Source organism: Schistocerca nitens, chromosome 4 (genome assembly GCF_023898315.1).
Source record: "Schistocerca nitens isolate TAMUIC-IGC-003100 chromosome 4, iqSchNite1.1, whole genome shotgun sequence".
NCBI lineage: Eukaryota > Metazoa > Arthropoda > Insecta > Orthoptera > Acrididae > Schistocerca > Schistocerca nitens.
In genome coordinates, this window is record NC_064617.1 from 691,007,063 (window position 1) to 691,019,190 (window position 12,128).

General features: G+C 38.4%; 1 protein-coding gene across 1 annotated transcript in view; it reads right to left on the reverse strand.

Moving 5' to 3' along the window:
• LOC126251911 (zinc finger protein 239-like) overlaps nt 1-7,142 on the reverse strand; it is an 81,633-nt gene extending 74,491 nt beyond the window's left edge. Inside the window, exons 1-2 of the mRNA XM_049952642.1 lie at nt 6,982-7,142; nt 4,523-5,387 (exon numbers count right to left, since the gene is read on the reverse strand). Of these exons, the coding sequence (XP_049808599.1) occupies nt 4,523-4,852 (330 nt within the window). The 5' untranslated portion in view covers nt 4,853-5,387; nt 6,982-7,142. The remainder of the gene's footprint in view (nt 1-4,522; nt 5,388-6,981) is intronic.
• Between the last annotated feature and the right edge of the window lie 4,986 nt (nt 7,143-12,128).

Here is a 12,128-nt window from a genome sequence, read left to right on the forward strand (position 1 = left end):
CAGAATGCAAGTTCAAAAACATTGAAACAAGTATATTTTCTAGTGATCAAAACATAGAAGTGTGTGCTTGTGAATTAATGCTAAAAAATATCTAACTTTTAATTGAAATTGTATATAGACTCCCACTGGGAAACTAAACTGTTTATGAGGAATCTTGATTTCTTAGTATGCTGTCACACAAGAGCAAGCAGTTAACACCTCTCAATTTTCTAAGGAATTCTGATAGGAAAAGTGACATGGAAATATTTTTTGGATCCTGCAATTTGATCTCAGTAATTAAAGTTACAAAACGAGTGGAGAAAGACAGTAGGATCCTAGTTGATGATCTTTTCTTTGATAATGCTCAAAACAAGAAAATAACTATTTCCTCAATAACAAATGCTCTGTCTAATCATGATGCACAGCTAGGATAAATATCAATGCCTTATAGTATGGCCAATTGTCAGTGGAAATCATAATACTTAATGACCCAAGGACAAATGATTTCATGAATAGTTTACGAGAGATGTCGTAGGACGAAATTTATAATGAACCAAATGCCAACATAAAAGTTAATCTATCCTGAGGCACATTCACATCATTATTTGAAAATAGCTTTCTGCATAAGCTAGTCAGAAGAGACATTAAACATCCATGTAAAGCATCATGAATCACTATGGAGATTAAAGTATCTTGTGAAAGGAAAAGAGAAATGTACCTTCTGGCAAGAACAAGTAGACATTATGCACTAGTTGTACACTAAAAAACAACTCAAAACTAGTAAGAAAAGTTATTAAAAACAAGAAACATGCACATAATGTCATATCACTAATTCCAGCAACAGACTTAATGCTATATGAAACAGTGAAACAAGAGACAAGACAACCAGGCACAGAACAGGATAACATGACTACTGAAATGAATGGAGGGTCATGGGTAGCAAATACATGTAATAATCATTTCTTAAATACATTACAAACATCAGGGAGAAAAAATTCAAGAGAAAAATCACAGCAGTATGTTGAGAAAGGAACTCTCATAAAATTCAATCATATGAATGCACCAACTTCTCCGTCTGGAAAAAAAAAAATTACATTCTCTAAAACATAAAATCTCATCCGATTTTGGTGGTCTTTCCAATATAGTACTAAAGATTTGTTCCCACATAATAAGCTCAGTCTTATCTGAAATGTGTAATGCATCACTATCTCAAGGCATTTTTCCAGAGAAATTGAAATATTGCATTGACAAACCCCTATTCAAGAAAGACGATAGGAGAGATGTCATACACTACTGACCTGTTTCACAGTTGGCATCATTTTTTCAAATTTTTTGAAAAGGTAATGTGTTCTAGAATATTATCTCACCTGAGAAACAATATAATCATTGAATCACATTCAGGATTTCAGGAAAGTTGCTCTACTGAGACTGCCACTTACAAGTTCAGTCACAAAATTTGACAAGCATTACATAATAAAATAGCATTGGTTAGGGAAATACGGAAGCGTCCGATCCCGCCCGTCTGCTTTGACCCATGACGTCACAAATATGGCGGAAACAAAAACAAACACACACACTTTCCACAAGAAGCCTAATGACACTAAGGGGACAAGCGCGGGAAATGGGGTGTTTTGGGTGGGGGGGGGGGGGCAAACTAAATATAAACAAATTTAGACACCTTGCGTAGCTACAACGTGTAAGTGAAGACAGCCATGCATGAATACTCACCCACCTCCACAGGGGTCGTAACCCCTGCAACCCATAGAAGATAAAGATGCTTCAGTAGCTGATTAGTGTTTTTTGTCTTTTTAAAAAAATATCTCACGGGATAGAACGAACAGATCAGAAAGATAAATATAATAAACTAAAACAGAAATTGGAGGAAACATAATTAAAATAAGTAATAAGTGTTTTTAAATAAATAAAAAAAAAATCTTACGATATAGAACGAACAGATCAGAAAAGTAAATAAAATAAGAAAAAACAGAACTGGAGACAGCCACACTCAAACCAAACTCCGCGCCGTCATGACGTCACACACGACAACACCCTTACGTCACGGGTCAAAGCCGACGCGTGGGATCGGACACTTCTGTCGACCCCTGGTTAGTATTTTCTGTGACCTACCTATAACATTTGATAATGTAAATCACAGTATTCATCTGTATAAATTGAAGTTTTGTAAAATTGACGATATAGCCAACCAGCGGATAATGTCTTATTCAACAAAAAGAAAGTAGAAATTTGTACTTCATAATTCAACCAGTACAGACTGTGGTTGGTATTCTGACTTGTGTAGAAATCACATATGGGGTTCCCCAAGGCTGGATGTTAGATCCAGCTATTGCTCCTCATATTTGTAAATGATCTTCTGTCTAATATGCAACACACAGAATTAGTTCTTTTTGAAGAAGACATTAATATTGTAATCAATCCAAGTACAGATACAGAAAAAGAAGAAATGGTGAACAATGACATTTGACTGGTTTTCTGCGAATGATCTCACTCTGAATTTTAAAAAGACACAATATATCAAGTTTTGCTCATCTAGGGATACTACACCAATTACATGTGTAAGAGGGCGAGGAAATAATGAATAGGGTGGAAATTTCGAACTGGAATAAGCACATTTTGGAACTCCTAAAAAAAAAACTCAGTTCAGCCACATTTGCAGTTTGGATCACTGCAAATCTTAGGGAGTGGCAAATCTATAAGTTGACATATCTTCATTCAAATATGTCATATGGAATCATGTTTTGGGGTAACTAATCTTTTAAGAAAGTCTTCATAGTTCAAAAACATGCTGTAAGAATAATAAGTGGTGCTGACCCGTGGACATCTTGTAGACATGTGTTTGAGGAGTTGGGCACTCTGACTACTGCTTCACAGTGTATTTATTCCTCATGAAGTTTGTTGTAAATAATCTACTGCAGTTCAAAAGGAACAATGATTTACATAATGACAACACCAGAAAAACTTACACTCATAACTTCACATTAAGGTTGTCTTCAGCACAAAAAAATAGGTGCACAATGCTGCAACTAACATTTTTATCACTTATCCAGTGATATAAAATGACTGACAGACAGCAAAGCAAAATTTGAAAACAAACTGAAAAGTTCACATTTAGAGGATAAGGTTGGTGATCAAAATTTCATGAAAAGATCTCGTCACACTTCAAAAGACCTTTGTTTTAATTACTGCCAACTAAACTCGCTTATCATTTACCTGTCACTTTCTACTCTATTTCACCATAATACAAAATGAGCTGCCCTCCTCTGGACTTTTTCCAAAGTCCTCTGTCAACCCCATCTGGTAAGGTTCCCATACTGCAAAGCAATATGCTAGCAAGGACAAACAAATGTAGTGTGGGCAGTCTCTCTAGCAGAACTGTTGCATATTCCAGGTGGCCTGTCAATGAAAAGCAATCTTTTATTTGCCTTCTCTACAATACTACCTAAGTGATCATTCAAATTTAAGTTGTTCGTAGTAATTCCTGTATTTAGTTGACATGATAGCCCTTAAATTCATGTCATTTATCGTGTAACCAAACTTAAAACAGATTTCTTTTGTGCTCTTGTAGAAGATCTTATCCTTAGAGACAACTGCAACTTTTCGCACTATGCAGATATTTTGTCTAAATCATTTTGCAATTGGTTGTGATATTCTGATAACTTTACCAGATGGTAAATGACAGTATCACACGCAAAAAGTCTAATAGTGCTGCTCCAATTGTCTTCTAAATCATTCATTTATATACATTAGGAACAGCAGAGGGCCTGTAAAACTTCTCTGTGGTCCAAAATCCTTCTGCCAACTGATGCCAGTGAAATAAGTCTGTAATTCAGTGGATTACTCCTATTTTCTTTCTTGAGTATTGATGTGACCTAAGCAACTTTTCTGCCTTTTGGAATGGATCTTTGGTGAGTGAGCAGTTTAAACAATTTCTAAGTATGGGGCTAGTGTATTGGCATACTCTGATAGCAACCCAATCAGTATGCTATCTAGCCCAGAACACTTGCCATTATGAAGTACTTTAACCAGCTTCGTTACCCTGAGGATATCTGCTTCTAAGTTACTAGGTTGGAAGTTGGGTTGTTTTTGAGGGAAAAGACCAGACAGCAAGGTCACCGATCTCATCGGATTAGGGAAGGACGGGGAAGGAAGTCTGCTGTGCCATTTCAGAGGAACCACCCAGCATTTGCCTAGAGCGATTTAGGGAAATCACGGGAAACCTAAATCAAGATGGCCGGATGCGGGACTGAACTGCCGTCCTGCCAAATGCGAGTCCAGTGTGCTAACCACTGCGCCACCTTGCTCAGTGTGTTGACAGTTGTTCTCGATTCAAATTTGAAACAATTTTAGAATAAAATATGGATAAGCAACTCATAAACACACCCACAGATTATAGGGTTATGGGAAAATATGCTGTAAGAGTGTATCAGGAGAGTGACAGGGTAAATATAGAGGATGCGTAGGGAGGAGGACTGAATAAGAAAACTCATTAATAGAATACCAGTGCCAACATATATAACATTCTCACCTTGCATACAAACTGACGTTGGCCAGTATGAGTGCGGCGATGGTGGGTCAGATGTGATGACTGCATGTATGTCTTTCCACAGAACTGACATGCAAATGGCCGCTCTCCGGTGTGTGTACGTCCGTGGTGTGCTAGGTGTGATGACTGTGCATAAGCCTTACCGCAGTGGCCACACACAAATGGACGATGGGTATGCCTTGGAGGTGTTGTCTCAGTGCCACGACTGACAGTTTGTGGCGCAGGTGGTGGAGAGCAGCCTGGCGGCCGAGGATCACCCACCCAAAGCCGTGCCAGCAGCCGCCCTGCACTTGCACCAGGTGATGGCAACATACGCTACAGCTACAAAATTTCTGCTAATGGCAGAACCATACATTCATGAAGAGATCCTTTCTAACTAGTCTGCAACATTCCACTAGCAAAGAGAGAGACTGCTATAACCTGATATCATCACAATACCAAGTATCACAAGTAGATTCTTATTCTTCCTAAAGGGTGTGTGTTGGTTTCTCTTAACCGCTTCTGTTTGAAGAAGATAGCAGACTTCGTCATGAGTTGGAGGACACTTTGACGTTCTAAAAAATATATACGATTCCTTCGGTTGTGTGTCGAGCTGAGTGTGTGGGTACTCCACTGCACTCGACAGGTTAATATGAACTGTTCTGGTCGAACTTTTATTTTGCATTAGGACTCAATTCCAAATAAGTCACTTATCCTCATAAGTGTTACACAGGATGTAAAACAGATGCCATGTATATGATGGGCTTGCCCTTGTTTTCAAACTTTCTTTGCTCACAATTCTTGTTTTGCTTCCCAGGCTTCAACAAACAGCACATGCATGTTCTCGAACAGGGACAGTCTTGCATTTCTGCAACATATCAAATCAAAATCTCAGTATAACCTAATTTATAAAGGCTGGCTATATATCTAAAGACTCAAGCAATAACAAGCAGATATGATTACAGTATTGCAGGAGTATCAAGCAGCACATGTGCTTGATGAAACAAACTGTCTGGGAGGGGAAAAAGGAGGGGGGGGAAGCTAGTACTATACTGTAAAGTGATGAAACTAGCTGAGAACAAAATACAAATATTATCTGATAAATTAACAAACACAGATTTCAATTTCATGATATTAACAGACAATTAAATTAAAAAATGCCTTCATTATATATCTTTACTACATAATCCACTTGCACTGTCCGAAAGACAGGTATTGCATCAACACGTGCTCGGATACCCCTTACCTTATAGTAATGTCACATAAGTCATTTTTAAAACTTTTTGTTTTTACCATGCACATACTTTTCAGTAGCCCTATATGGAAATGATTTATAGCACTAATCTCATCATACAGAGCAGCTAATGAATACAGTAACATCAACTGCTATGAATTTGGTAAATAGTTAACTCAAGTTTTCTGCTGATATGGTCTTTTTAATCATTATTATACTACAATGGATAGTGTTGACCCAATTCAATTAATACGATGAGTCACTCAGATGAGTTTTGATCTATATAAATATTGTGTGTCATGAGTAATATCACACAGGCTGCTGAATATATGTGAAAAACGGTAACTACTGGAAAAGTAGTTACTTCATAAACTATCTCGGCATTGTCTGATAGCACAGTAATTCAGAAATAGCAAAAAGGTAAGTAGCATCAAAGCCTGCTTAAATTGTGTTTGAATGTGGCACACTAACAGGGAGTGATGGTAACAGACCGGTCGCATTTTGTGTACAGTATCTTACATTAACTATAAAAAACGCAAACAGAAGCAGACAGGTGTAACTGTAATCAAAGTTTTGAGCAAACTCTGATGCCACTTGGCTTACTGCTGCTGCTTCTATGTTGCTGTAATATCGGAGATTGTATAGATGTTCTATGAAGTAACCGTATTCTTACGCGTTCAACTGCAATGTACTTCACATTACATCCCTACACGTGCCATCCTTTCATTCTTAACGTTACGTACCGCACCAACATACAAAAAAGCTGAGGATCGATAAAAATGACGAAAATACACAGGTCACACGAAAATCCAGTTCTTTAACAGGGAGTGGTAGGGGAAGCGAATACATGAAACTTGTATTCACAGTGTTATGCTGTTTACTGTAAAAAAAAGTAAGTGCCACAGCAAACTTCGGCTTTCAAATTATCGATCACAAAAAATAATATCCTACATATACATACATTCTAAACACCACATTAAAACTACGATACCCAGGAGAATATGTGAAGGCGCATAATAAATTATACACGCCTACGTAAATTAATGGATTCTTAGCTACTCAAAAGAACAATTTTCATCGAGCCCTAAATTTCGCTTGTACTGCTTGCACTCGAATTATTTACTACACAGCACAGTAAAGAGGCGACGCATCTATTTTGCAATTTTAACTGTCGCTACAATCAAAACCTTGTCTGTCAATCAGGGGCATAAACTTAGATGATTCCTACCTTATATGTGATTCACATTTTCGTGAAGCAAAACCTACAACTCACAACTTCTTATACGGAACAGGATAACGAAAATTATGCCGTACTGACACTCCAATCATTAAACAATCATAACGCTGTACACAAATTATACACTGCAAAGATCTTTCCCTTGCTTATAAACAAATGACTTTTCGCAGGCAGCCAACGTTTCATGGTGTAATGTGTCATCCGGCTGCGACCTTTGTTTGGTATATTCCTTTGAAGAAAATTACAGTCCAAAGTCAAAAATTAAAAAAAAATTTGTAAAGTTGTTAGTAAAATTTAAATGGACGCAGGAACATGTGATCAAATGCCACAATCGTCGTAGAAATCGTGCTCACTTTTCAATAACTATCCCGTTTCTTGACATTTCTAGCGTTGGCTACACATTGAACAAATGAAAGTGCAAAAAGAGGAATCCAGAGATCATTGCAGGAATCTGAATACTTTGTTACTGATCATTAAGGGAACAAATACTATGACACAAAATCTCATGTTTGAATATGACACAATCGACTGCGTTCAGTTCGTATTCTTCCATGTTCATCAACAAAGCAACGAAAGAACCGAAAAGTTTTGTATATGTATATTTGACCAAAAAAAAAGCAGGAAAATAGGCCCGAAAAATTGGATCTGGTTGGGTTGGGGGTCGATTTCGGGAGGAGAACAAACCACGAGGTCATCGGTCTCATTTTGAGTTAGGGAAGGATAGGGAAGGAAGTCGGCCGTGCCCTTTCAAAGGAACCACCCCAGCATGTGCCTGGAGCGATTTAGGGAAACCACGGAAAAAACCTATATCAGGGTGGCCGGACGCGGGATTAAGCCGTCGTCCTTCCGAATGCGAGCCCAATGTGCTAATGATTGCGCCATGTCGCTCGGTTTGGGTCTGGTGGTGAGTCCTGCATGGATGGCCAAAGCTGTTAAGGCGACCACTCGCGTAAAAGCGTGAAATCTGTGTTCGAGTCCGGTCCATCATATATTTTCATTTTCATTCCCTTATACAGCTGATGGTTGTATGTTTCGCAACTGCCTGTTCCTTTGGACATGCATACACCACAGGCACTGCAATATCGTACTCTCTTACATCGAACCAGTGTTTCACACATATAGTACATTTTTTATATCACAGTTATCTCAGAAATAACAGTTTTAATATGACAAGTAGTGTTCCAAAGATCTGAGTGTCTATATTGACAGTGTGAGAAAATAATATGGACTATGAAATAATAAAGTCAATGGTAGCAGTGCTTCCAGTGCTACTGCTGCTGCCACTAATAGTGATATTAGTAATAATTATAATGACAATAATAACAATAATGATAGTGGCATATATGAAAAGAATTTCTGATGTATCGAGTTCTGTGGAAAGGAAGTTTAGGAGACTGCACCAGCTATGAATACTGAGAAATAAAGGTTGGCTTATTTGTGGAATGAGATAAATATTCGTATTACAGGTTTGAGTTGCCATCTCTCAAATAGACTTTTAGTTTTAGTATTAATGTAACTTTGCTTGACTTTTATGGTGATTCTTTGTAGTGATTTTTGCAAAGCCTCAAGAGAATAATGGCTCTCGTAATTAAAACAATTAAAATGTTATTTTGTAACTTACGGTCGCTGGACAAGGAAACATACAACTTCGATATTTAAAAGATACAGGTTGTTGGTCTAAAAGGACATACATTCTAATGCGAGACCACTAACAAAATGCTAGTTGATGCTCCTTATCCTTCGTCAATTACTCTGAAGAGCCAAAGAAACTGGTGCATCTGCCTACTATCATGTAGGACCCCATGAGCACGCAGAAGTGTCCCAACACAACGTGGCAATGACTTGGCTAATGTCAGAAGTAGTGCTGGAAAGAATTGACGCCATGAATCCTGCAGGGCTGTCCGTAAATCAGTAAGATTACAAGGGGGGTGGAGATCTCTTCTGAACAGCATGTTGCAAGGCATCCCAGACTTACTCAATAATCTTCATGTTTGGTGAGTCTGGTGGCCAACATAAGCGTCTAAACTCAGAAGAATGTTCTTGGAGCCACTCTGTAGTAATTCTGGATGTCTGGGGTGTTGCGTTGTCCTGCTGGAATTGCCAAGTCTGTCGGAATGCACAATAGACACGAATGGATGTAGGTGATCAGACAGGATGCTTACATACGTCTCACATGACAGAGTTGTATGGACGTATCATTGGTACCATATCACCTCAACTTCACACACCTCATACCATTACAGGGCCTCCACCAGCTTGAACAGTTCCCTGCTAACATGCAGGGTCCATGGATTCATGAGGTTAGCTCTATACCCATACACGTCCATCTGCTCAATACAATTTGAAACAAGACTCATCCGACCAGGCAACATGCTTCCAGTTATTAACAGTCAATGTGAGTCTTGATGGACCCAGGCGAGGCATAAAGCTTTGTGTCGTGCAGTCATCAAGGGTACATGAATGGACCTTCAGTTCCAAAATCCCATATTAATGATGTTTCATTGAATGGTTGGCACACTGATACTTGTTGATGGCACAGCTTTGAAATCTGCAGCAATTTGCAGAAGGGTTGCACTTGTCACGCTGAACGATTCTCTTCAGTCGTTGTTGGTCCCTTTGTTGCAGGGTCTTTTTCCGGTTGCAGTGATGTCGGAGATCTGATGTTTTACTGGATTCCTGATATTCAAGGTACACTCATGAAATAAATGGTTGTACGGGAAAATCACCACTTCATCGCCATCTCGGAGATGCTGTGTCCCACCGCTCATGTGCCGACTACAACACCACATTCAAACTAACTTAAATCGTGATAACTTGCCATTGTAGAAGCAGTAACCGATCTAACAACTGCGCCAGATGGTTGTCTTACATAGGCGTTGCCGACCGCAGTGCCGTATTCTGCCTGTTCACATATCTCTGTATTTGAATATGCACGCCTATACCAGCATCTTTAGCGCTTCAGTGTGTCCTCTCGCTGATTGTTGCGAAATATTACTACAAAATACAAATTGTTTATGATGGAAGCAATTAGGTCTGGTAGTATGTCATTTTCAATAAAGCACCAATACTTTTAATTATTTACTTTATCAAGTAAATAATTGTGCAGCGTCTGGTAGATTACGCTAAGACTTTCGTCTCAATACTCTAACAGACAGAATGAAAGAATAATAATAGAAAGTTTTTGTCTTTTGTTTTAGAAATAAATATTATCTTAGGTATTATCTCTTATGCCTATCACATGTATATAAATTAATTCTTTGCTGGTACTTGGCATATTTATTTCATACAGAATTTTTCTTTTCCCTTGAAAGACCTATTACAGAAATCAGGGAGAAGTTGGTAATAAATACATGCAGGAGTAACGACTTCATTCAGGGACAACTGTAATCATTAATGTTGCTTCAGCAGATATATAATTAACTGTCTTCTGACGCTGCAGATGTTATTCAGTTATCCAATGTAATGCGGGAGGATATTCGAGAGGTGGGTTTCTGTTACTGAGAAGGACTTTGAGAAAGTGGCTAAACGATGGAGGCGTACAAAAGAGATTTTGCTCTGTTGGAAAAGGGTGTTCGTTCCATGTTGCTCAGACAAGAAGGTTAGGACCGAATAGAGATGTGGGGGGGGGGGGGGGGACATTGTGTACTGAGAAGAGAGAAGACAAGACAGGGGGTAAGGAAAACTCTGCACTTGTCTGCAAGTGGATAACTGTGCATATGATGGTCAAATATGATCAAAGAGTCGAACATCACTGACATAACGAACATGGGCATTCAGAACCAGTTTTAGGCGCTGTCAGCTTTCCTCAGCAAGACCTTCTGGGATAACATTTCTGTAATCAATAATTAGAAATCTAAGGGTTTGTACAGATTTCTTTTTGAGGTCAAGAGGAAAGAGCTTTTTATGCTTTTGTAGAGCATGGAGAGATGCTGATGCCACCTTGCAGATCGCAGTTATGTGTGCAGTCAAATTAAGATTTTCACCTATTATTTCTTCTAGACTTTTTCTGAGAGAGAGAAGTTGATATTTGTCCTATTTAGGGTTAAATTTGGCAGGGATTCCCGATATTTCATGTTACGAGCCTAGAATGACCAATCAGTACCACTTGGGGTTTGGATGGGCTGAGCTTTAACTCTACATGCTGTGCCAATTTAGTTAATTACAACGCAGATTGACTGAGATATCAGGTCTCAATAATAGGGAAATAAAAACAGGTAGACCTTGATTAATAAGAGTTTCCACTAACACAAAATTATGAAACAGCTCTGCATTAAAAGGGGAACAGGCAGGCCTTCAATAATAACAGCTTCAGTGAAGTAAAGCTACCAAATAGGAAACAGGCAGGTGTTCTTTAATAATATCTTCAGCTAAGTATAATTACCAAATGCAAAACAGACAGATCTTCAATAATAGCGGCTTCAATTAAGTTAAATTACCAAATAGAAAACAGGCAGGCCTTCGTAATAACAGCTTCAGTTAAGTAAAATTATCAAACAGAAAACGTCCAGGAGGTCTTTAATAACAGCCTCAGTTAACTAAAATTACCAAATCGAAAACAGACAGGCCTTCAACGATGACTACTCCAGTTAAGCAAAATGACCAAATGAAAAACAGGCTGACCTTCTTTACTCGAAAGATTAATCATGTGATAATACACATGCGATTTAAAAAATATATCAAAACTTGGCTTTTGTTTTCACATGTTTCCATGTTAAAACACTCAAGGGCAAGTGAATTTCAATTTTAATCAATTCATTCTTGTCGACGAGAACTACCCAACAATAACAATTTACATCACTTCCAACAGCTAATGCACCTCTAGTTACCAGTCAACACAGGACAACACAACACATAACTAGTAGTGCCCAATGAACCACTTTAATGGTACACCATTACATGCTACACTCTCTATACGCTAAATCGTCAGCCCAAACAAGTTATTTCTTGCACAGCAGAGCTTAAATAGCTTAGCACGCCTTAAGGTAGATTCATTCTGAAGTAAGCTAACTTAACAGCGCTAAACCTGCATAGACACCACTTATGCTAGATGACTAATCACTACACTATCCTAATGGAGTGTGGTGCACTTGCATGTAACTTAGAATGAGGGGGCAGCCCTATTGGGGGCAAAAAAATTC